Raw genomic sequence first — 27,606 nt, 5'->3', positions numbered from 1 at the left:
GGCCACAGGCTTGGTAGGCCCTGCCTCTGGGCCGTGCAGTCTGCATGTTTAATGAAGTAGTTAATGACAGTATGGGGAAGAAAGGTGCACTTTAACCACTTCACCCCCAAGGGTTTGTCCCATTAAAACTAGAGCAATAGTGCTCATTCATTCGCCTATAACTTTATTACTACTTAGCACAATGGTACAATCTGTAACGTTTTTTTTTCATCATCAATTAGGCTCTCTTTGGGTGATACTTTTTGCTAAGAATTATGTTATTCTAACTGAACTTTAATGAGAATAATATGAAAAAAATTGAAAAAATTCATTATTTCTCCATTTTTCGGCCATTGTAATTTTAAAATAAAATGTTCTACTGTGGATACAACCCACACATATTATTTGCCCATTTATCCTGGATACTGCAATGTTTAAAATACTGTATTTCCCTAGTATAATTTATGGCTCCAATATTTTATTTGGAAATTAAAGTGCATTTTTTCAATTTTGTGTACAGCACTATTTGCAAGCCCAAGATTTAAATAATAACAGTAATATACCCTCTTGACATACATATTAAAAAGGTTCAGTCACTAAGGTACCGTATATTCCGGTGTCTAAGCCGAATGGGCGTATAAGACAACCCCCCAACTTTCCCAGTTAAAATATGGAGTTTGGGATAGACTCGCCGTATAAGACTACCCCTCTTCCAACGCACACCAAATAAAAATTATAAATATATATATATATATATATATATATATATATATATATATATATACTGGTGCTATGTATGAACAGATACTGGTGCTGTACTGTATGTGGTACCCAGTATATAACAGTATACAGGGGGCTGACTGGTTGGCTTGGTCAACTCTCCCTTAGTGGATTGGTCTTCTCTCCTTGTCTCCCTGTTTATCAGAGATGTATAGAAGAATAGAGCGCGTTGTGCCCATAAACACACCTCTTTCACCTGTCTGGCCCACCCTTGTATCCCATTTACCTCCTTCTCTGCCTCTCAGATCTCGCACATGAGCGCCTGCGCCGCTTCAGTACAGTCCTCAGCAGCGAGATCTGAGAGTCAGTAACAGGGCCGGGCCGAGACGAGAGAGGCTCCACCCTCAGGGCGCAGTGTAAGAGGGGGGCACAAAATTCACTCAGTTATCATTCCTCTATTGTGTTTGAAGCAAAGAGAAATAAGAAAAGGGGATACGTGGCAGTGACTGCAAGTGAGATAACTAGAGAGTAAGGTGTTGGGGGCCCTGAGGCGCCTCTTAGTCTAATAGCAATCAGTGTGTGGTGGCTGGGGTGGGAGGGATAGAAGAGCGGACTTTGGTGTTTTAGCCTTGGGTGCTAGAGGACCTTGTCTCGGCTCTGGTCGGGCACAGGATAGGGTGTATCACCCGGCATCAATGACACCTGGCGTATGTCGACCCCTGACTTTTCAAAAGATTTTCATGGGTTAAAAAGTCTTATACGCCAGAATATACAGTAACTGTGTCTGTTAATGTTCATTTTTTTTTTAATAAAAAAAAAACCAAACAAACTGGTACTATGGAAGAGTGTGGGAAGGAAAAATGTAATTTGAAATGTAAGGACATATTCACAGTGGGACGTTGCGTTTTAATGTGACGTTAAAGTCGCAACGTGTCTGCGTTTAGAGGTAATGCGCTGTAAGCAGAGTTACCACAACACAACATTTTCAACGCAACAATAACGTCGCACTATGAATGGCCCATAGGATTATCATTGCAGTGCGGTAAGCTGCGTTATAAGACTTTATAATGCAGCTCCGCAATGTGGCACTGTGAATGCAACCTAAATGTGGGACTTTTTATTTAAAAAAATTATATGTAGGTGTAATTTTACTATTTGGCCACAAGATGTCCTTGTGCATTCCTTTCTGTTGCGTATTATTAGTACGTTAACAGGAATCAATACGTGGCCAAGTTCTTTTCTGTTTTGGTGAATGACGCAGTATCTCATTGATAGCTGGCGATCATTTACACGGGGACTTGGATTAATGAATAGGAACTGCATTGTAATTCATTGATCCCCCCTCTATCGATCGGCGACAAGAACAAGCGCGGGAGCGAGCGGGAGTGCACGGCGGCAAGGGAGGAGTATCTGCGTACCTGCAAGGTAGAGCAGGGATGTAGATACTCGTCCCAGGAGAGGGGAAGTGGTTAAAAATAGAGATTAAGACAATTATATTATTTACTTGAAGTTGCAGTGTGTCAGAAATGTTTTTTTTTTCTACCAAAATCTATGGCTGAGAACTACTTGTAAATGTTGGACAGCAAACTGACAATACATCTGCAATATCATATACTAAGTATCAGGTATGTCTGCCTGACTTTTTTTTTTTATAATATTAATAATTCAATCAAGGATTTTTACATAAGGGCAGATCATTACCTCCATGGCTTTTATAACCAAGGTCCACTGAGTTATTCACCTACAAGAGAAATACAGCCAACAGATTTAGGGCCCTTTTCGACCAGCGCGTTTGCGCTGGCCGAATCGTAAAGTCGCAAACCGCTAGCGATTTTACAATCGCTACGGTTTGCTTTTTAACATAGGAATCGCGGTAGGTAATTTCCACTACCGCGATTCGTTTTTGACGGGAACGCGAGGCAGAGCGATATTTGCCACGATTTTGCTATGCAGTGCATAGCATAGCAAAATCGCGGCCGCAAACGTTGGGAAATCGGCGGAATTGCGATTCAGCAATCGCTAGCGTTCAGCGTGAACGCTAGCGACTGCTATTGGAAAAGGGCATTTAAAGTTCCCCTAAACCATGGATTACATACTCTTAACCATGTTTTATCTGCGGTGCTGCAGCGCTCCCTGTGGTCTCCGCACTGCTGTAATATTTGACTGAGCAAACCGTCAATTATGGGTGGGGAGGAAGTGGCAGTTTTCCTCCCCTAATTCATCCCTAGGAACGCCCCTTTCACTTCCCGTTTATGATTAGAGTCTGTGTCACTGCACAGTGCACAGGAGAACTATGACCTACATGGGCTTGGGGAGATTGAACTCAATTAGGGATAAACTGGGAGTGAAAACTATGTTCCTAGGGACAATCTAGGGAGGGAGAACGTGTGAAAGCACCGCATGTAAAAATGGGCGCAAAATAACGGCAATCTAATATCAGTATAATATCAGTAATTTTACTGATATTCTATTATCCTCTATAGTAGAATATCGGTAATTTAACCAAAATTGTACTAAATCCTAACTTAACACCAATTCTCACACAGAACCCTCTGTCTTAACGCCCAATTGGATATCCAGAGCGGCATCCTCCGTAGTAGTAGTACTTGCTAGCTAGACAATGTACCCCTCATCAGGTTGCTAGAGTGCGTATGCATTAGTAGGCAGCTGTGCAGTGGGGCGCAGGGCGCATATATATATATATATCACATCCAGATATTTTTGTTTGGGTCATTGCTTAGTACAATTTTATTTTTTTGACACAAGGCTGCCATTTTCCTGCTGTGATACTGGGTGGGGTGATCTATCACCATTTTATAACTGGACCCCTTTGATATAATGTGGAATTAGTAAGCTATATCTGGGGGCAGGGGTGGTGATCACAATGTTTTTTGTTTAATAGACAATCTATTCTTGGAAAGTGTATACTCTATTTAGGATGTAACATTTTTACTACACAAGAGAAGAAAACAAGATCTTCAATAAAGATAAAAACACGGAATCAAAAACTTCTTCCAGAAGTACCTGTGTTTTATATGGATCTTGTATTGCAGTGTAGACAAGCCGTCACATATCCCAAAACATCCTTGAGGTGAAAGGAAAAATAAAATGAAACATACGGCCAACAGATGGCCCTTAATTCTCAGACAAAAAACTTAGAACAATGTTTCTGTGATGTGGATGGTTCTGCTCCTTCGCAGATGTCTTCATAATAATTCAGAATTCATATTTATACCATTCCCTTTGTACTTACACGCACCTCAGTCTTAGAATATTACATTTAGGGTGGTTTTCAACATGTCACGCTATGGGGCTATTGAACAAAAGCAGGGATCTTTATAAAAGTAAAGGAAGGACAAAAATGGGCCAATTTCAGTCCGTTCTGCCAAACAGATATTTTATAAAGCATATCCACTATCTATTATTTGATGAGGGGAATAAAAAGCATATCCCAAATCTGCTTTGTAGTCAGAGTTGTCACTTCCATAGGGCCAAACTGGGCAATTGCCCAGGGCCTTAACCTCCTAAAAGGCTCCACAAGAAAGGAACTATAGGGGGTCACACGTTTTCTGTCAGTACAGTATGAAAATGAAGGGCCACACATTTTTGCCCATGTCCCATTTTACCTTAAACCGGCCCTGATTGCAGGTGACATTTCAGGTGAGGTAAAATTAGCTCATGCGCTGCTTTTTTTTAAGATTCACTACGATTTTTAAACATGTGGAGATATTATGGTAATTTATCTAAAACCTTCATGACAAATCACAAAGGTTTTACCTTGTACTGACAGGTAAAAGCAAAAGCAAACTGCATACAATTTGTATCAGCTCAAAGTCATTGGTATCTTATTCATTATTTTTAATTACTACCTAATAGTATTTTGGATGTTTCTTTCTTTACAACACATTAAATTAGTGGGAAAAATGTCTTGATTAACTTTCTTACTTTTCTCTATCTTCTGTTTCCTCTTGACTCTCCCTCCTTAACCTCCCTAGCGGTATGGACAGAAATGTCCGTTCAAAAAAACATGCTGTGAACAGTATAAACATGCATACACATCAATACTCTCCTGCACTGCATACTAGACCATTGCTTGACACATTTTGGCAAGTTACAGGAAAAAAAAAGTTTTAAAAATAAATGTTATCACTGTTTGCACAGAAATCCTGGGGAAATTGAACGCTGGGAAGGTTAACACCCTTCTGTAACCTTATGAATGGCTGTTCATTATCTTACCAACCCCTGGTTACATCCGTACTTGCTATATCTAGCCAGTGTTCCTTGATCCACCTCCCAAGGAGGCTTCTGATGGGAGACCAGCAACTCATCACAGTCTTTGCTATGGCCATCATGTTTGGGGTTCCTGTCAGGCCTTCATAGCTACTGTAGAGGCTCTGGGCTTACAAAGTGTTCCCCATACTTCACTACAGCAGCCAATCCCCTACTTGATTTTTCCCAGGTCCCACCATGAGAAAGTAGCAAGTGTGTAACCCCATGTGGTAACAGCCTTTGGGAATTTACAGCTCACAAAATGTCTGATAAAATCAGTTGTTTTCTTTTGTTTAACACAAAGTTTTATTGGTTAAGTTCACAGAACATGAACAGCTGAGTAAGAAATAGTGAATGATCAGTATACTTAAGCACATATAGATGTCTCTATGAGGGCAACATACAAACAGAGAGATAAAATCAAAGAAAGAAAAAGAGAAACAAAAAAAAAAACTGTATATAGCATGAACTATGACATATTATCATCAATCTAGTAGTATCAACTTCTATTAATATCATAATGATATAGAAAGCTATACAAGATTGTAGTAGCCTGGCTAAACAGAAAAAAAGCATGAGGAAAGAAAAGGAACAAAGAGAAAAAGAAAAGGTCTATTAATATAGGTTTGTCCTCTTATCTAACAGCTGACAATTAAGATATATTATCCTCAGGTCCCAGCTGTTGGGATGACCATCCGGTTTAATCATGGGGGAATATAGTTCAGGAAGTATGTTTCCCATGTATCCCATATTTTATCATATCTGGATTCTGTGTCTCGTAATAGGGCTGTTAAGAACTCCATTAGTTTAGTTCATCTAATTTTGGCCACGATTTTGGGGGTTGTGGGGATAGAAAGACTATGCCAGTGTGAGGCCAAAGAAAGTCTGGTGGCCGTCAGGATATGGGTTATTAGTCTCATGGTATGTTTTTTAGTTTTGGGGATAGGTTTGCCTAATAGCATATACAGTATATAGGATCCATGGGAATATGAATACCCTTTATTTTTAGGATCAAAGTTTGGATTTCTGCCCATAAAGGTTGAAGGTCCCTATGTGTCTGCAACCCCTCCAGCAAGTATTAGGAACGTCATGATAGATCTTAGCCAATACTTCAGGAGTTCTATACCATCTGAACAATATTTTGTAGATATTTTTGGGCAGCACGGTGGCGTAGTGGTTAGCTCTCTCGCCTTGCAGCGCTGGGTCCCTGGTTCGAATCCCAGCCAGGGCACTATCTACAAAGAGTTTGTATGTTCTCTCCGTGTCTGCGTGGGTTTCCTCCGGGCACTCCGGTTTCCTCCCACATTCCAAAAACACACGGATAAGTTAATTGGCTCCCCCTAAAAAAAATTGGCCCTAGACTACAGTACGTACACTACATAATATAGACATATGGCAATTGTAGGGATTAGATTGTGAGCTCCTTTGAGGGACAGTTAGTGACAAGATATATATATATATATATATATATACATTGTACAGCGCTGCGTAATATGTCGGCGCTATATAAATACTAAATAATAATAATAATTTTCTTTCACCTGTGTGCACATAGAAGTATGTTTGGCTTGGTATGTTTACCCTTTATTTTTAGGATCAAAGTTTGGATTTCTGCCCATAAAGGTTGAAGGTCCCTATGTGTCTGCAACCCCTCCAGCAAGTATTAGGAACGTCATGATAGATCTTAGCCAATACTTCAGGAGTTCTATACCATCTGAACAATATTTTGTAGATATTTTCTTTCACCTGTGTGCACATAGAAGTATGTTTGGCATTTTCCCAAATAGAAGACCAGTCTTCTAGACTTATGGATTGACCTAAGGCTTGTTCCCATTTTGTCATGTATACGTGTTTAGGTTTAGCGGAACCAAATTTATCAAGTAGCAAGGCAGATATTTATGAGATAAGGCCTTTTTGGTGCCCTTTATGATCACACAGACGTCCAAATGGAGTGTAATTGAGTAGGGGGTTTATGCCCTTAGAGAGGGATTTCAAGAAATGATAGGTTTGATTATGCTCCATAGTAAGCTTAGCTGTGAATTGTATTTTATCTTCTAGTTTTTCTTTAGTCACAATATTTCCTGATAACACATCTATCCAGTTGCTGAAATTAGGAGATATGGGGGATCTGAGATTGGCCGTTTTTGCAGTTGCCCGCCATATTTGCAAGGTAAATTTAATAGTAGGGAGTAGTTGAGCAGTAGGGATCTTAGGTGGGGTCTGGGGCCAAATTAGTGCTGGTAGTGATATTGGGAAGATGCTCATTGCTTCAATGAGACCCCATTTAGTGTACGTCTTAAGGTCAGACCATTCAGGGAGTTGTCTTAAGTGGGCCGCCTGATAGTATAATTTTAAATTAGGTAATCCTAGACCTCCTTGTTCCCGAGATGCCATTAGAATAGTATAATTAATTCTGGGTTGGGAGTTATTCCAAACAAATTTTAGAAAGGCACGTTGTAGTATTTTGAATTGTAGAGGTGGTACTCGAACAGGGAGAGTCTCAAATAGGTATAATAATCGCTGCAGTACATTCATTTTGAGGGAGTATATTCTGCCAATCCATGATATTTTAAAAGCTGTCCATTTGTGCAGGTCTGAGAGTATAGACTGGATTAGAGATGGTAAGTTTGCTTTATATAGGGTAGAATAGGAGTGGGTTAGGTGAATACCTAAATATTTGATAGCATGTGTCTTCCAATTATAGTGGAAAGTATTTTGTAAGGTGTCAAGTAAGTTTTGTGGGATCTTAATAGGGAGTGCCTCAGTTTTTTCTTGATTGAGTTTAAAGCCTGAGATGGACTCAAAGTTTCTTAATATAGTATGTAGTATGGGGAGTGTAGTGAGAGGTTGGGTCAAGGTTAACAGGATATCATCCGCGAAAAGTGAGATTTTATATTCTCGAATTCCTTGTTTAACTCCTGTGATATCCGGGTTCTGCCGTATTGAAAATCAGTTGTTTTCTGCCTTACTGCATGCGGTAGTGCTTTGTGAATTAAGCCCTTACTCTGCTGTAGTTTTGTGTTGAACCAACATGTAAATATTAAGAGACAAGACCACATATATTAAGAAATGCACATTTAAATTTAATTTACATCTTTTGACAATTTGCACATAAATAACAATGTAAACCAATATGTAAACATAAGAAATTTGTTGTTCTACACAGTAAAAAGCCTGTTAAACTTTGGTCAGATTTTCTCTCTTAGCATAGGGGGAAGAAATGGAGGGATAAAAACCTCTGCTACACTCACATGTAATAAATGCCTGTGAAAACAAGTAATGTATTCGGGAGGGAAATAAAGGATACAGTCTTTGATGCAATGTAGAAAAGTACTACTGACAACATGTATGGAAAGTCTGTGTCCAGAGACAGTAGTGATACTTTGGTATATATATATTACATTAATACTTTGATTTTTGCTACATTAGGTTAGATCACAGATTGCCCACAAAAAAGCAAACAAAGATCCTTTAAAGCTGTCTTATCAGGTACCTTTCCAGGACATTTTGGCATTGATGGAGTGGACGGCTTTAGGATGCAATCCTTTATGTAGAGTGCACAATGCCAAAAGTGTTGTAAAATTCAGTGCTACAACTTTGTGCATATCTTAGGTTGAAGTTTTGCTTAATTTGGAAGAAAACAAAAAACACAAGGCTGAGAACACTTAGGAATCTGCATCAGGTTAATCATAACTTGAAATGCTGCTGTAAGTAGGGGAGAACCCTATTGTCACTGTCCAATATAGATTGGATACAGATCTTACTGTCAAAGTAAGGCGTTTACTAGCTACATTGAAATGCCTGCAAGAGAGCACAGTGTAACAATATTTATGGGCCACTGTACATTCCTCAGTGTCCAGCCCTGTCAGTGCATTATCTTTGGAGTCAGAGCAAAAGCAACAGCGTATAAAGATTATACAGCGTTAAAAACTGCATATATTTGGTTTTTCATTTGAAGTTACAAAGCTTTGGTAAAACCAGCATTTTCTGCACCACTGGACACAAGCAATGAGGTAAAATTATCGAACAACTTTGCAATGCCCTTTTCATTTAAATTAACCACAACAAATAAATGTATAAAAAAAAAGAAACAAACACAAAATACTGAAGGAAATGAGTCACAGAAAGATAAACGAGATGGGCGCCAGTAACAGGGAAAAAAAAAAATACCCGTCTGCTAACAGGACTATACGGATGAAGCTAATCCTGGACAAAACAAAAAAAACTGGAGATGCTGTAAATATTGGTATATAGATATAAGATATCTATCTTTATTCAATAACCCTGGTAAAGAATGATATAAGCTTGGGAAAAAATACGGAGGAAAATATTTGATTAAAAACTTAAATTAAGGGTGATTGAGTGATTTCAGCATCGTATATTTAACGATATAGAGACAGAGCCTCAAGAAATGTGCAGCTACACTTCACTTCCATGTTGCTAATGCTTTCAGTAGCAGAAAAATACATCTGTACATCAAGAACCCTGTATCAGGGCAATAATTAAACACAGACATTAAGTCCCTACCATATTCTACCGAGCAAATAAAAAACAAAACAAAAAACCTACAATTCACAAAAACTATTGTCCAGCTTTGGCAACATAATATTTGTTCATTGGTATGAAGAACCTAGAGATTTATCAGGGTCCACACTCATTTAAATAATATTTAAAAAAAACAAAAAGAAAAAAATTATCTACATCAATGGCCGCATTAAAATATGTACATAAATAGATATTTATATATTTATATATAATTAAAATTACAATGATTTTTTTTCCTGTCATTGTAAACACTTTCAAATTATTGCTGTCGTAAGGATAAATTGCATAATAAATTATGAAGTACTTTTCAGTGACAAACAATTACAGATAAATGATTGTCTCTCAATAATAATAATAATAATTATAATATTAATAAATGACTAGGCAATTCCAATATCCCTGCCTCTTTCCTGCCCTGAGAATACATCATCTCGGAGATCCTTCTTGGAAATTGGGGTAGAGTCTGGAAAACTTCCATCGCTGTCACGGCAACACTGTGATGCAGCATTTGTAATATGTACATGGACTTGCTGCAGCAATCCCCCAACTTTACATAAATAACACTTGTTCCTACATTGTCCTAAGAGTCCATTTGCTCAATGGATTCTTGCTTGACCTTAACAGGTAACAGAGGTAGCGAGGCGCTGTGCGGCAACTTCATGATAACAGAGTCAGAGGGATGTTCATAAAGGTTGCAGCCTGATGAAATGAAGCCATTTCCCAAACTCCTGGAGACAGAAACTTTCATACTTGCGCTTTCTATCTCCCGACGGAGAAGGGTCATTATTTCTTTCTCTACTGCAGGTGACATGTCACTGTCTTCCAGTCTGTCTGCACTGTCACTGATGTCAAACTTTTCAATCTCCTCATTGACGACAGTCAGATCTTCCCTGGTGAGGCCTGGTCTAGGAGAGACAGGACAGTTCCCCTTCATGTGGACATGGAGGCTGCACAAATGAATGTAACTTTTGTGGCAGTGAATACATTTGTGTGGCCGTTCCCTTGTGTGAAGCCGTTTGTGCAGTTTGAGATGAACGAATTGGGTGAATTTAGCTGGGCACAGCTTGCACTGGTAGGGCTTTTCACCAGAGTGTAGTCGAAGGTGAGTCTTCAGGTTACTTGTGCTGCTGAATCGTTTATGACATACCTAAAGAGAGAAAAACAAACAAACAAAGGTTTCAGTGTCATGTACCATACAGGCAGCCATTACAAGCTATACAAGTACTAAGTAAAAAAAAAAAAATCAACTAGGACTGACTGGATTAGCCACATGCTTGTCTCAGGTGTGTGATTCAGACACTACTGCAGGCAGAAAGATCAGCAGGACTGCCAGGCAACTATTGTATTGTTTAAGGACCAGGGGATTATTTTTGTATGATCTGTGCTGCGTGGGCTCTCCAGCCCGCAGCACAGATCGCGATTGCTGCAGGGCGATCAGACTTCCCCCTTTTTTCCCCACTAGGGGGATGTCCTGCTGGGGGGGGGGGGGGGGGTCTGATCGCCGCCGATCTGTGTGGCCGAGGGGGTGGCTCCTCAAAGCCCCCCTCCGCAGTAATATTCCTTCCTCTCCTTCCCTTCCTCTCGCTCTGGCTGTGGGTGGCACAGGACGGCGATCGGTCCTGTACCGCCTCTAATAGGCTTTAGCTTATCAGACGGCGGCGATCCCTGGCCAATCAGAGGACGAGAATCGTCGATCTACTTTACGGCGCTGCTGTAACAGCAGCGCCCTATGATGTAAACACAGGGGATTTCTTCCCCGCTTGTTTACAATTAGGCTGTTCACGGAGACACCCTCTGTGAACAGACATGGAACGGCCCCATGGAAACACCACTTTGATCTGCCGACGCCTATCGGCGTTAGGCGGTCGTTAAGTGGTTAAAAGTAATTAAATATGGCAGCCTCCATATACCTCTCACTTTAGGTGTAACTTAACTAATTGTACCCACAGCCTAACTGATCTGCCATTAAACAAACATGATCTAAATATCTCTTCATTTTCCCATGCTTTACATATTATATGAACATTTTTACTAATGCATATTGCCCTATGAACTGACTGTTATGGGGGCTGCCATCTTGCTCTCTTTCAATTCAGAAATTAAATCTAGGCTTCACTGAGAAGTAAACAGTTTACGCAGAAACAAAAACATTCTCCTTTTTTTTTTAAGCAGGTCAGAGAGTACAGCCTTCAGAGATGTTTAAAAACAGGTATACTTTAAACCCAAACAAGCCTCTGACGTCTTATTTTACAATCAGAACACTTGAAACAAACAAGAAAAAAATGCTGGCAAGGTGAAAATCTTTACCAGGTAAAGCTAAAAGCAAACAAAATGTGCAACAAAGGGAAGGAGAAACACTGTACTCAGTGGCGTAGCTAGGGAGCTGTGGGCCCCGATGCAAGTTTTACATTGGGCCCCCCAAGCACTCTATACACAACAATTGATACGGTGCACCAAAACCTGCCAATGGCAACTACAATGTCAGAGGTGCAAGAAGGGGATGGGGAGCAGTTTGTTAATGATTACTACTATTCAAAGTATCTATAGAAATTATTATTATGAACACAGGATCAATAGAGAGCTAATTCTGCAGTTGAGGGAGGGCCTCTCTGACCCAAGGGCCCCGATGCGGTCGCAACCTCTGCACTCCCTATTGCTACGCCCCTGACTGAACTAGACACTAACTAAAAAGGAAATGCAAGGCCCTTCACACAAAATATTGTAAAAATAATTTCACCTCCAGAGGGACAACTCTCAAAACACGGTATATATGATCATATGTGTAGGCAGTCCCGTTGTCCCCTTGGGTTCAGCAATCAAATGTTTTTGGGGGAATTCAATATAATAAGCATGTAAAAAATGCACATATTAGAAGGTATGATATAAGAATGGGCTGCACTCCAGGAAGCAGTCCTCACTATAAAGTGTGTGTGTGTGTGTGTGTGTGTGTGTGTGTGTGTGTGTGTGTGTGTGTGTGTGTGTGTGTGTGTGTGTGTGTGTTTTCCCTGAGGTAACGTCTCCATGGATCAGCCTATGGACTGGCACTTTTGTAGGTGTACAAAGGACAGCATTGACATTATGACTGCACTGAGGCTAAGCAGCCCAACACACAGGAAATGTATGTGTTCTGACATTTCTCTCATGGGCAGCTTTATAATTTTATTTATTATATTTTGTAGCAATTTGTGCTTTGCTCCCCACATGCATCAGTAAGCCTTGGGTACCCAAGAGCTTTATTGTTCTACTTTGGACCACTTTTGGTAGGTATTATACATTGTATACAAGGAACACATAACAGTACCCATCATTATGGAGATGTAGTGACAGTATTCTAGCCATCACAATTTGGCCCATGTCACAGTCACTAAGATCCTTAGGCTTGCCATTTCAGCTTCTTCTTATGCATAAAATTCAAGAACTGACTGTTCACTGACTGCCTAATCTGTCCCATGCCTTAAAATTAGCACTGAAATAAAAATAATTCCCATCAGTGATTATCTAAAATGTCTTCAGTTCTCACCATTTATGAGAGTCAAACATACAGGTTTTTATTTAAATCACTCACCTGACATTCGTGAGGCTTTTCCCCTGTATGTACCAAAAAGTGCTTCTGTAGATGTGCTAGCTGGGTGAATCCCTTGTTACAAGTCTGACATTTGAAAGGTCTCTCCCCACTGTGAACTCGAAGATGCACCTGCAAGGTAATTGTAATATATTACAATTCACCAGAACACAAAAGCTTTGTATGCAACTTAACACCAATGCACATGCCAAAGAAAACAAGTGCTTATTCTTAATGCTGTAGGTTGTATTACCTTAAGATTGGAGAGCTGTCCAAAGGTCTTTGAGCAGATGTTGCACTCATATTTAATTTTTCCATTCTGTTTTTTAAGTGGGTATGGAAGAGTCTTATAGCCAGTTGCATTCCTCTTACTCTTGATTAGATTAATGGCTTCCTCGCTGCTCGTGGTCATCATCACTGCCGAGGTAGGTTTAGGCTGCATGATATGCTCTGAACTTGCAGCTGTGCCAGCAGTTGGTGATCCACTTGTTGGACTCATTTGCTTGTCTTTCATACTGGCAGCAGCACCAGTGATAGAAAAGGCACTATTAGGTGCAGGAATGAGAAAGTCCCGAGGATGGTCAGGTTGGAGTAGTCTACGTCCACCTTCATGGGGCAGAGAGCCCGGAAGAGATGAAGGATTCAGCATGTGATGTGAAAGGCTTCCACCTCCGAGCATACTACTATAAAATGGGTACATTCTTGGTAAAATGTTATTGAAATTATTCATAGCATTAATATTGTTCAGTGTGCTAAGACCATTGCAGCCAATGCCATAAGGCGGTAACAAGAACTTAGGGTAGGAGGAGTGATAAGAAGATAAAAATGGTGGAGGGAGATGACTAGTTGGTGGACCATAACTTGGAAATGATGCTAACCCTTCAGCGCCATACGGTCTGTTTATGAAGGGAATTAGTTCTCTGTGATCATGGGACGGATGATGTGGCGACACTGAAGATCCAGGGCTGCCATGTGGAGGTGAACTTTTAAAGCTTTGGTCTGGACTGTTTCTTGCTGAAGGACTAGGTGGTGTGGACGGCTGAACTGGTGAATGCATGACAAAATTTGGTCTCTCCAGTCCATAACCCACAGAGGCCTTTATATAGTCTTCAGGAATGTGGGAATGGAATGGATAAATGATCCTTGGGAAGAAAGATCTTTCAGGGCTGGATGCTTTTAGTGAATCTACAGTATCTTTTTCAGGGGAGACACTAGTCCGTGTATCCTTCAGAATTTCTTTCACACTATGCTCCTTTTTTGGTGGGGTTTTTTGGTGGGTCATGTCCTTCCTTGACATCTCTTCTTCAGTGAGGATGAGGCTTTGCTCTGAAATAAGGAAGAGAGGAGAGTGTCACATCACATATATTCGCACACAGAATTAAATAAAAGTATGACCAAAAACGAAGAAGTTTGAAAACCCAAGACATTGGAAATGCTTTAGTTACTTCATCTCTTTTCTGAACTCATACTATAATATATGTTTACAACATCTAGCAAGCAAAAGTGTATTGATAAGAAAATTAAACAAGAACCATTAATTGGCATCAACATATTTGCAGTACCTTTGCTAGCCAGATGCTGAGAAGGTAACACTATAGAGTGAGAAAAAAAAAGAAAAAAAAAGAAAAAGAAAACCAAGCTATAATACACTCTTTAATTATACCAGAAAGTTTCCAATGTTGCACATGCATTACAAACTAGACAATGCAGAACTCGGAGCTGTAGAAGACGTGCTTGTACGAAGTAAGCCACAGGGTGAAAGTTTTGTTTTAAAAATTAAAAAAAAAAAAAAGTATAAAACCCAAAGACCAGAAACTGACAGTAAATGTGAGATAAAGAGATATATTTGTAAGACAAGATATGCAATCAGCTTTACCCAAAGAAAGGAAGTGAAGAAGAAATTCTAGAGAAATTGCTTCAAATGGTTTACTTGAGAACAAAAAAACGAACACATTGGTTAATGTGGTGTCTGTGAACGTGTGAAAACGCTGTAACCCTTTTACTGGTAGCACAGCCATAACCAAGTCAAAATAGGCTCTTTCATTTAACTGGCATCACATGACCCTATTAATAGATGAATGAAAGCAGGGTCACTGACGACTATAGATTTTGAGAAAAACATTTTTTGCTGAAAAATCTGATTGCTAAAAAAATAATAATAATAAAAAAAAATATATATATGTGTGTGTGTGTGTGTGTGTGTGTGTGTGTGTGTGTGTGTGTGTGTGTGTGTGTGTGTGTGTGTGTGTGTGTGTGTGTGTGTGTGTGTGTGTGTGTGTGTGTGTGTGTGTGTGTGTGTGTGACAGACTTACTGCTCAATTCACAAGTGATGCGTCTGAAATCCTGTCAGCTTTCCTTCTTCTGCACCATTTTGAAATGGTTATTAAATTTAAACAGCGCATTTTCAAACCCCTGCTTATTCCCAACTCCTCCCCATTCTCCTCACTAATGACTCTTTGACAGCCTATGTACTGTAAACTACTTTTAACTACTTTATGGTATTTTTTTTCCAACTGTAGGGTTCTGAATAGTTATACTGCATTATAGTTATAATGAAAAGTTATCTCCTGGGAAAAAGAAAAACAATTGGTAGCAACAGCAGGGCCTTTTCGCTGTATATAAAAATAACCGATCTGGAAAAGTGCTTCTGCTGCTTAAAACAACTTGGAGATGGTGTAGAAGCAGAAAGTATAGCCTAGAAAACATCACGTCCTTCATGATAAGCCCCCCTGCACCACTCTTATTATTGCCTACACCTGTTCTGGTTTGACAGTAGGCATTTTGCATTAACATATGCATATATTTGTACTATGAATAAACTATTTATGTATTTTCACTGCCCAGCCATGTTTATACATTATTGTTAATAATAATAAAATTAATAATACTTTGTGAGTTGAGCTCACAGCAAAGCTAGAATGGAACCATTGAAAGACTGGAGGCTGACTGTGCTTACATTAGGTAATTTACAGGAAATTCTGTAGGATAGGAGAAACACGTCATCCATTTACCTGGCAGAAACTATTTTGTTGTTGCACCCATTTAATGATAGGTTTTATTATTAGATCACACAGGCAGTGCTAGTTACATTCCAAGCATTCTCTGCTATTTACACTTTAATCCACTTACTGAGATTCGTCATCAGCTCCCGAGAGGATGGATACTGAAGTCTATCTGCAAATTCCCGACAGTACCACACAAGCAGTTCCTGATTGGCTGGGATGGCTTTGATGGTGTAGAAGTAGATGTTCATGCCATTTTGGCATGCCGCTAGATTCTGCTCTTGAATGGAGTGTGCTGGGTTTACATATCGCATCCAGTTGCTCTTCCCTTCATTATACCCATCAATATAGTGGTTAAAGTCACCATTTGAGTAGATCTATACAAAAAAAAGAATACTTTTATTAGAACACAGTATGATTTATACGTGGCTAAATTTTCTCTCTGGTTCATAGACAGTAAAGAAATAAATCTGCTACTTCAACTGTGCAAATTACTTTTGTTACAATTTTCATAAAAAAGGAAGAGGAGCTGTAACATTATTGCAATTACACTGAGCTATAAAATTCCCGCCTTCTTTTAATAGTCACAATAATTTCATCCTACTAATAGGGGTACTGAGTCACTTCAGGCTCATTAACAGTACGTCAAGCTAAACAGGCTTTTGCACTTGCAGTTTCTCTGACTATCCCAGTCTTCCACCTCCCTCACATCACAGGAATAAAGTAACACTTAATCATATAAATACTTGGAATGCAGGTGTATTTTTTGTCAGAACATTGGGTGGAGCAAAGGTGAACTTCACCTGCCATAACAATGAGCAGACCTGGAACCTGGCCAGTGCTGTCATTCATTCTTAGCCAAAATACTCACTTTTCCGCCTCTCAGACAGGCACAGTCTTGTTATTGTGCCTTATGCACAAGTGAAAAAAAAACAAAAACCTAAAATCCCTCACCTTCACAATACGTTGGTTAAAAATAAGACACAATAGAGAGTGAAGACGGTGTATAATTAGAGCAAAAATGCCACGAGACAAAACTTTCATGGTTATTTTAACGCGTTGTTCTGGTCATGAAAGTGAGACTACAGGAAAGACTGATGATTCCTTTTAAAACAAACAATGCATTGTGTTTTGTTCATTGGACCTCACAGTGCTTCTATAGAAGGGGTCCAGTCTGAATTCCATTACTTGTCTGGAGTTTTGAAATATTCTCTCTATTTGGATTGTATAATTTTACAGTATTTCTGAACTTATTGCTACATAATCACCTGTACTGAAAATGTACATAAATATATACACACAAAACAAGTGTGTTGGGGGAAGGGAAAAAATATATAATTTCATTTTTCTATAACATATAAGAGCATGTTGTGGCATCCTGGACCAGCATTGGTAATGTTATTTAGAAGGCAACTGTCTGGGCTGATGACGTATGCAGTAAGTCGGTCTGGAAATCAATGAAACAGGTTCTCACCCTGTCACACACAAGCATGATGACGTCACCAGGGTGAATAGCTACTGTATGGCACGCTATGCTGGAAACATGTACTGTCTCTAACCCTGCTTCTGTTCAGCTATGTTGAAAGTGGAGCCTCTCTTGCATTCCCCTCACCATCAGCTAAAGGTAGCTGTATGTTCCCACATGTTGTACACCTAATTCTGAAACTATGGGTGATGGGCTCTGGCTTGTCTTTCTCTAGAAAGAAGGTTTGCATTAGTAAGCAAGACAGCAATATGAGATGACAGGTTTACAGAGAAAGGAACTTACTACCTAAAACGAAGCTATTTCCATGTACTACTGAGCAGAGAGAAGGTGCTGACTCACAGTACACTTACAAGAAATAGTGTCACTGTAGGGGTTTGCTCAACCCCAAACATCCTCTCTCTTTCTATACATGAGAAGAAGGGGAATTAGCTTTAGACGACAGCTCTATCAAAGCCAGCACAGTCAGGATGTGGATTGTATCAGATGGGAAGTGATTTGCCATCATTTCCTCCAGTGGCTTTTACACACTCCGCTAGAGAAGCCTGGCAGCACTGCTTTCTTCTCAATGGCCAATTAAATAAAAAAAACAAAAAGTCAGGGAGAGAAAGAGAGAGAGAAAAAAAGAACTTTTCTCTCCTGTGATTATAAAACACATAGTTGATATTGAGGCACAGCAAAAGCACTGAAAAAGAAGTATTTTCAAGTGGTAAATCTATTTCAAGATAAAGGGAATTATTGTATCGAGTATCTAGTGTTGAGAAGAAAATATTCCTAAAGCATACAAATCTTCCACTAGACATAGAAGGCAGAGCTAGCAAATGAAGTAATTAACAGCTGATCAATTAGCCAGCAGCTGTGTTAATTAACCAGGAGAATTTTCTACTCATTCTTGATACAACTTACCCGCCAAAAGTACTTTCTATTGGCATTCTTGGGAACTGTGTCTTTGGTGTAGATCTCCCCAACAAATGGTCCAAATCGAGTTCCTTTAGGGATATACTCTTTACTTGAAACACCAATCACCTGACAAAAGATGACAAATATTGTCAAAATTTGATAAGAAAATAAAATTACATACACGGTGTTTAGCAGATCATTATTGTACTTTACATTACAATATAACACAGAATGGAAAAAAAAAAGTCATGTCACTTGAAATCTTGTAGAAACAAAAACTATAACAGGTTTAGGCATATTTGCTACTACCATTTGTGCCAGTAGAGGGCAGTGTAGACATGGGGGAAAATGTTTTGAGCTGAAAACTGTTTAAGCATTTTTGCATAGGTCACCCACATGCAATTAAAGGGCCATTTTTTATCAAAAGCTCATACTAAAAGGTGAAGTGTGGGTTTCAGAGTCTTGGTGGATTCTTATTTCTTTTGTAGCTCACAATGGTGGTTTTAATGCAATAAGTGACAACATTTCTGGCTGTGAAGTACCTCTGTTTTTTCCTTTGGTAGAGAGGTGCTGTGTGGTATTGAAACAGCAGCATTTTAATTTGGCTATGTTTGGACTGAAATATTTATCAGGGAGTAGTGATCAATGCACACAGTGACATTCAACCTTGATTTGATTTCTGGGCAGAACTCTGAAGGTTAAATGCACTGCTCCTTGGCTAGTTTCGTACTGGTTGTGCTGGAGTCCTTACAAAACTATGCACCTACTGACAAGATACATTCCCAGTCAATAGGTTGTACATAATAAAATGTTTAGCAATGTTACAAATTTGCCTTTAAATTTCAATTTGTGTATAATAAGCTTTATACTGACATGGTGCCATAGTCCACAAATAACTATGACTTGTCCAACAGTCTGTACAGTATGATCTGCATGCATCGCCTCAAAAGAGTTTGAAGCTGTGCTTTTACCATCTTTAGAGTCTCAAGCTTTGCTCATCATACTTACTACAGTTCATCCTAGAGTTTAGGTACAAACCCCTCAGAATTCCTGTAGAAAGTATACTGCCCAGGGAGCACAAGTGAAGAAATCTTGGTATAGCTAGATAGTTTTTCTTTCTAGACGCTACCAATGACTGAAATCTGACTTCTGGGTGCATTATCCCTGTGAAGTGAACCAGTCCCATGACAGGCAAGGTCAAGGCAGAATGACAGAATGGTGAAATGTCAAAGATATCGCCATGATAGCACTATTAGAAAAATCAACGGTTCTGGCACATTTCACTCAGACACTTTTGGAAAAAGTCTCCTATAAAAAGCATGGCATTCACTTATTGACCCTGCACTATACCTACACACTGCTGTATATTAACTGCCGAAGAAAAGCTCTGAATGAGGTTTGTATGAGCCTATATTGTACCCACAGACCTGGCAAACATATTTTACTTCACCCAATAGTTACTCCTGCGGTCTAAGTATTTCCATTTTTGTTAAACTTGTGATACATAGACAGGCCACAAACTGGACTTAAAACCCCATCTACACGATACGATTCTTTGTGCGATTCGATTACGATTCTATTTACAATCCGATGAAATCCGACCTGTCTGATCGGGATTTGATTCAATTCGATTTGCCTTTGTTTTGCAATGGCAAATCAAATTGAATCGATTCCCGATCGGACAGGTCGGATTTCATTGGATTTTAAATAGAATCGTAATCGAATCGCACAAAGAATCGTATCGTGTAGATTGTGCTTTAGGGCTAACGTTCCTTCTCTCAGCAGGGCAAGAATGACCAGCTATGGAACATCTTATGTCTGTGCCAGTCATTCTTCAGGACTTTAGAGATCAACCAAATGCATTCACAGATAAACGCAGCATTTTAAACTGGGACTTAAATCCCTAATGTAAGGTACAGAGTCTAGGAATGATTATATTAAAGAAAGAGACCATTACAGATTACGTGAAGAAAGTTCTTGCTCATAATAAAACCATCAAAAATACCAGATGTTCTTGTCTAAGCTTTGTCACCTGTCCTGTTTAATTCTCCAAGCACTGGGGTTTCAAGCATGGCCACAAGAACTCTCATGACAATTTAGGCACCAGTGTATTTATTAGCACAGTGCACTTGTAAGGAGTTCTTGAAAACCCCCTTACTTGAAAGAGTCAACTGAAAAAAACACCTGGCACTTCAGTTTAAATGTGACACAGCATTGCTGAATCACTGGGACCAAGACACCAGTTTACATATCTGAAAAGTATCATATTTAATACGACAATTCTAAGATACAGTTAGCTTGAGCTAAAACTTTGCTGTAGCAGTTGACCAGCATTAGCTACGCTAACTCATATGGGTTCCTGGTGACCAGCAAGGTTGCTCTGGGTTATCTATACACCATTTTGTAAAAGTGCTTAGAAATCCATTACAAAACTGCAAATCTAAACTAGGATGGAAATGCCACTGGAATTGACCAGAGGTCCTAATGATTCATTACCAGGGCAAGGCCTTTTCTATAAACACTTCAGGAGACGAGGCAGAGGGCTTTTAGCAGCTGCAGAGTTAATCTTTCCCAACCTAACTTACTCAGTTTTTACAAGCACCAATGACCTCTCTTCCAATTTAAAAAAAAAAACAACACCAATCTATATCATTATTCTAGATGGTGGTGTACTTTCTGACAACCAGTGGCAGAAAAGACACAAAACAGTAACCCATCTTCCACTAACAAATCTCAGAGAGCTTTGTGTGGAAAAAAAATGAAGAACAGAATTACAGGTGGCCTGTGGGTCACATGCAGCTTTTATTGCTAATGGACCCACATCATATAGGAGATTTACAAACATAATAATTTCACCATTTTCAGACTTTACAATGCTCAATGATCATTTGACAGCAAAACAAATATACATGAACATCACATCAAATTATTGATATTATCCAGCTGTTTCTGTATCTGTTATATATTAAACATGCCACCAGATTCTTGTTTTTTATGGGTGAAATTTAAGGAATAAAAAGGATGACTGATATGAAAACATGGATACCGCCTTCAGATGGTCATACCTGGCATTTGCCAGTCCGCATTTCTACGGGAAAGCTGCAGAAGGGACTTTTATTTTTCCTTTCTGCTTTAAAGGAATTAAAAATATTCACAACCACAGCTTTTTTTTAAAGGACTGGATGTATATGGATTTACAGTTCAGGACCATTGAATATTATTTCAGCTGTAGCACTTTACTGACAGTACATGGATTAAAGCTCTACCTTTAGTAGACTTGTTACAGTACAGGAAAACAGTTAAAGTTGCTCTGCCGGAAATCTGTGGAATGCAGTAGTACAAAGGAAGGACTCCAAGATTACAGCCCAGCTGATCACTGCAGCCGTACACCTAGCTATAATTGCCATATAAAAATGTAAACAGCCCCGTTGCTCACCCTGGCTCACTTCACAGCCCTTATAAAAACAAAAAACGTAAAGAATGCACCAACTCTCTAATGGACTCATCTCAGATTGCTGGGAAATGCAAGGGGAAAAAATACCAGACAGACCGCTGTTAAATCTTTCAGATAACAATGGGCCAGAACCTGAAGTGACACCAGATAGCCTAATAATTAGAACTTCAACTACAGGGACAGCTAAACACACTCTGAAGAATTCATTGTATTTTACCTAATGCTTTGCAACAATAAGCAAACTTTCAATAACCAAAAGGCAGAAGAGACAACAAATGCATATTTTAACAACTCGGGGACTTACATTAAAGGAAGTCTAACTCGACAATACTATTAGAAAGTTGTTTAGCATACCAATGAAGATTGTGCGTTTGACTGTGACATGGAGAGAATACTTCACATGCAGTATTACTTACTGGCCATTTCAGATTTACTAACCTCTTTGCAGCCAGGTTCATATTTAAACATTAAGTTCCTAGGCAGTGAAGCTTGTGCTTGGACAGGGTTGCCTCCATCTGTGCTGCTGTCACACGGGTGATCCTTCACAATGTATGTACACTTTGCCTCAAATTCTGCCTCTGGCCAAAGTGTCATATCAACGCCTTCCATGTCCATTTTCATGGTCTGTTATGTCCCCTCTGGTCGGGGAGATTCAAAACTGGCAATAGTTCTGTGTTGTGTGGCAGCCTGGAACACAGGGAGAGGCGAAACGTTGAAATATATGCATTCATTCAAACATCTGGTCTTTTCAAATTGTAAAAGCAATAAATGAATAAATAGTCCACAGCTTTAAATCCTGACTGAAAAAAACAAACCCAAAATACAAAGTGACACTTATAACTTAATTGTTTAAACAAGTATTTTAATATAAACCATTTCTAGTAACATATACAATGAATTTGTATTTAGGTAATGCATTGCCAACCTGTACTAATGAGAGTGCTGCTTAGAGAATTGTGCATTGCATGCTCCGTGTTCAGTGTAAGCATGTCCTGTGTAATCTTAGATGTCTGGAGTCCTCTTGGAAGCTCTGCCTTAGAAAGTGTCACAAACAAGGAAAGGAAGAGGAAGAAGCTGTTGTCTACGTCTGAATGAAGCTAAAAATGGAACTTGCATGCTACAAGGAGCGGAACTCTGCCTAATCTTCCGAATGGGGAAGCCTGAACTTTCCCACCAGCTTCCAGCTCACAAACAACTTTCAAAACAACCTAACCCCTCTGTGACGTCTTTTTTTTCATCCTGTCTAAAAAGAAAATTCAAAAAAAAATTCTTCAACATCCTGCCAGCATCACTTGCAGCAACAACATCTCATAGACTGACTGGGAGGGGGTCTAACTAACTCCTTCACATCCAGATCCTATCCATAGACCTACTCAACAGAGAATAACCCCACACAGTGCAGTCACTGCCCTCACTCTCACACACACAGGAGTCATTAAATAATATAGGATAGCTGGGCTAGGCTCCAGCCCACAAACTATGTATTTCCTAATTCCCATGTGTGCATTTCCAATTAGGCTGTCCTGTACAGGCATTTCAAAGGCTGAATGAATTAACACAGCTCTTGTGTGAAGCAAAATGTGTCCCAGAGCAAAAAGTATTCCACAAAATGTATGCCAGACAAGCTTATTCAAAGTCAAGCACAGGTATGTTATATAGTCCAAAAACACACAAAAGTCAACAATATGCAGGAAAACTATTTTGTCTTAAAAATGCTACCTGTGCTTTAAACAATGTCACCTGTGCTCATCTAAAGCAAGCAAAGCCAATAAGATATAGGAAATACAAATATTAAAGAGAACCCTGGAATAGAATACTGGACTGAAAAAAAATAAAACATCCCAAAAATAATGGCTTACCCAGGCAGATTCCACACACCTATCACAATCAGTATGAAACATTGGAGGACCTTCCTTCATAAACACACAGGGTATTATATAGTTCCATCCAAGTCACTGTCTCAGAAGGCAGCAAGGCAAATCCCCAGCTTGAGAGTTCCCCTTAGTCCAGCTGTATGTGGCTCTTGTATTGTCAGTCAGACAGGTGCTGCGTGGACTACTCTTGCCTGACTCTCACAAGCACTGATCAGCTCTGCATTACTCCACTGCTTTACACTCTCTTCCTGCTTGCTGTCAGAGCAGGCTGGGCGTGGCTACCTGAGCTGAATGCTTTGTAAAGTATCAGCCCGGGACGCCTGCCAGATATCTAGAGAGGCTGATTTCTTCTCTTCGTGACCTCACAACTTTCATTATAGGACATAGCTGGTTTCATTATAGGACATGGCCTCCCTGGGAACTCGGCACCGTTGGAAATGAATGCACAGCTATGATGAAAAAAACAAGCGATAACAACTTCCAACTGCTCAGTGAGAAGCTAGAACAACTTCTCAGCCTTTGTTCCTCGTCACACAGACAGCACAGGAGCCGTGTGTGAGCGGCGGGTCGCTGCAGAAGCAGTGAGGGGTTAATCAGGTGGCGCTGACTCACTATATAGTGAGAGCGGAGTGTCTGCCGACAGACTGAAGGTGGCTCCAGCTTCACAGGGAAACAGCGAGCCGCTTTGTTATGTAGAGGACTCCCTGCCTCTTACCTACAGCTAGGGACTAATAAGAAAAGATGAGAAACGGTGAGGCAGGGAAACTGAATGCACGGGGCTACTGTTTTGTAATGGAGACTAGTACTGTTTTGTAATGGGAACTCCTGTTTTGCAATGCTAAACGGAGCAGCCTTTACATAGAAGCTTGGCGTGAGCTACACAGCTATATGCTTTGCTTTCACTTGTACTGTGCAGCCTGTATAGCAGCCAGTAGAGTCCGCTTCACAGCGCTGCACACGTGCTGCTGGGACACCAGCTAGGGGGGAGCTCACACAGCACTGCTTGCTCATGCTCCGCATGGGGGGCTTATTTTACTAAGCCGACCACACGTTTACATGTTCCGGGCATTCGCTGCAACGTAACTCCCCCCGTGATTCCGAAGCCATGACTGTGCTTTTATTTCCCCTCCTCATGTCCCCAGAAAACCTCAGTTACCTCATTAATCAGCAGTTCTCAGGAGGCGTCTCGGGCTGCTTTCAGCCTTCTATCAAGTTCAGACTGGCGATGTGGGGCCGATCTGTGAAACCCCCCCATGCACTAACCTCAGCCAGTGTTGTGGAGCGGGCGTGTGGTACATGAAAGGGAACACACGCTTATGGCTTCTGTAACCTCAGACAGTTCATGTATGTCTTCCTGTCACGAAAGTGTATGTGTGTGTGTGTGTTATGTGTGTGTGTGTGTGTGTGTGTATATGTGTATGTGTGTGTATATGTATATATGTGTGTGTGTGTATATATATATATATATATATATATATATATATATATATATATACGTACATTATCTTTTCCAGAATCGTAGAGAGCGCTTAATATTTTCAATATTAAGTATTTGTCACTTTCATGCTGCTGTTATACTTGCAATGTTTGCAGTGCAGGGTGTTAAGCTCTGAAAATAGAGAGGGGAATATAACCTCTTGAAGACTATGCCCTTGCTTATCTTCACCACTATCAAGCAAGCTATTGTGTCCTGATGGGACTCATTGAGCAAGGTGGAGTAATAGGGTTAATGTTCAATAGGTATCTCTCAGTCCCCTCAAGGGATATGGTTGCTGACAGAAGAGCAACACTGGGTCCTCTTCTAACTTCCTCTGTAAATGGAAGAACTAAAGAAGGGGGCACAGAGGCTAGAGAAGCTGTTTTAACTCCAAGCAACTCTTGAAGAAAGACATTGTTCTTAGAAGAGATAATCCTACAATGGAGAGTCCATTAGAGGTATTAGTTGGTTGGCAGCAGTCCTGATCTGTAAGAAAGGCCCTGTCCTGACAATAGACAATTAATGCTGATAAATCTCTACTACTTGTTGCTGTTCTAATTCCTCATAATTGTGTGCTGCTTGTCTTGCCTCCTGCCACACAGGGATGATGCGTGTTTCGTATAATCTCTCAGAGTACCTGACCTACTTCCTGGCACTGTCTTTTCAGGACCCAGTGTTCAACCCCATCTGGACCTTTGCCTGAAGCTGCTCTGTCTCCAGCCACCCCCACCCTTCAGAGCACCCCACCACACAGAAAACAGCAGGCAGTGAGGTGAGACCCATGGTAAGACAGATCAATACTCTGCAACTCCAGACAGTACTGTACACTAATCTGCAATAACAGCTAATCATGCTCAATTTGACTCACCAGTGATTAAACTGTACTTTTCATTAAGCTCAGAGAACAGGACAGATGCACTCTGGTGAGCCGAGGGATCGTATCAATTAACCCCCTTTTAGAGCATCCACTGAATTTGCATGTTAAAGAGTATGACCTGGACACACAACACAGTCTCCAGGTACAAGAATAGCAACAGGACTCAGCCAGATCATTCAGATTCCCAGGTCTATTACCTTTTCTAAGAATAGTACAATTAAAGCAGTGCTTACAAAACAGGAGACACATTCTTTAAGGATTCTATTAAAAAAATAAGTATATACTGCAAAAAACTAACAAAAACAAGTCCACCTCTAGAACTATTTTTAGTAACACTTAGGTAACAAAGAGTCTAAATAATATCCTATTTTGATGAAATATTAGCGGTATTAAAGAAAAAGGGATATAAACCACATGGTTGTTCTCCAAGACATCTTAATATCAACATACATAGTACATCACATCAAACCTTGCCAAAGGGGCTGTCAGACTGTTAACAATGTATCTTAGATAACTCACTTTTTTGTGTGATAAAGCAGAAGCAAGCAGCACCCCAGCAGAAGCTGAACTGATAAAATGGTGTCAAAATGAAATCATTTGTCAAGGAGAAGGATGAGTGCTGAAACCAGGAGCCCAGGAAGTGGATTTATCTAGTACAGTACATTAACTAGTATAAATAAGATGGTGAAAAGTAAACACTGCTACTCAGAATTATCTCTAGTACACAAAGAAAACAGCAGGAGATCCACACCTATTCCCTGTGTAAGTGGCTGCAAATCATTGCTAACCAGTTTATAGTAAACTTCATCCTAACTGCTCTTAATCACATCAAAATGTACCTATTTAATTTAGAGCTTAACAAAAACATAAACCTAATTGGTTTCAGGAATTCACATATTTACACTTATAACAAAAAAAAAAAATTCTAAATGAAATGTATGCAAAGCAAACAATCATCAAAACTGAAAATACAATCTTCAAATTAGAACAGAGTGATTTCAGAAATCCCATAGAATAAACAGCAATACATGAAATAAATAAGATGATGAATGTGTGAAATAAATATCTATTTCTATACCTTGGGGTATTTTCTTGCAGCAGGTATTCAGTAGTAAGTGCATTCCAGTTTTAGTCCATGTGTAACATCTGTGACTAAGTTGCACGCGCTCACTGTCTGCTGTATACACACTCTCACTGGCTCTTTAAATCTACTCCCAGACTGTTTCAAGGATTTTAAAGTTTTCCCTTACTGAGAGATTCCCCCTCCCCTCACACCAGCTCCTCCCCTATTTAGTCATTAGGCTTAACTGAGCAATTAACAAAACAAACTCTTTTTGGCCAGGCTGATAATTCTGATTGCCAAATTGTTCTAAGATGTGCAATACAGTTTGCTTAGGCTGGGTGAAATCAGGAAAGAGAAAAAAAATCTAGACAATAGCAGCTTGGGTCAGTGCATGAATTTGT

The 27,606-nt window shown here is 39.8% G+C and overlaps 1 protein-coding gene across 3 annotated transcripts; it reads right to left on the bottom strand.

Annotated features, from left to right (window-relative positions):
- Positions 1–8,030: 8,030 nt before the first annotated feature.
- Positions 8,031–27,332, bottom strand: PRDM1 (PR/SET domain 1). Of its 3 annotated transcripts, none has more exons than XM_068231240.1 (7): positions 27,221–27,332; positions 22,353–22,601; positions 18,467–18,586; positions 16,205–16,454; positions 13,329–14,401; positions 13,079–13,207; positions 8,031–10,660 (listed from the first exon to the last, which is right to left on the bottom strand). In XM_068231240.1, exons 2-7 carry the CDS (start codon positions 22,533–22,535, stop codon positions 10,094–10,096), a joined length of 2,322 nt encoding a protein of 773 aa, XP_068087341.1. In that variant the 5' UTR covers positions 22,536–22,601; positions 27,221–27,332; the 3' UTR covers positions 8,031–10,093. The 3 variants fall into 3 exon arrangements, with proteins under 3 accessions (XP_068087341.1, XP_068087340.1, XP_068087342.1); XM_068231239.1 differs by lacking the exon at positions 27,221–27,332 and adding an exon at positions 23,774–23,991; XM_068231241.1 differs by lacking the exon at positions 27,221–27,332 and adding an exon at positions 22,840–23,212.
- Between the last annotated feature and the right edge of the window lie 274 nt (positions 27,333–27,606).

This window comes from Hyperolius riggenbachi, chromosome 4 (genome assembly GCF_040937935.1).
Source record: "Hyperolius riggenbachi isolate aHypRig1 chromosome 4, aHypRig1.pri, whole genome shotgun sequence".
Lineage (NCBI taxonomy): Eukaryota > Metazoa > Chordata > Amphibia > Anura > Hyperoliidae > Hyperolius > Hyperolius riggenbachi.
The sequence above is the reverse complement of the archived record's forward strand: the minus strand, read 5'-3'. Positions and strand labels throughout refer to the sequence as shown.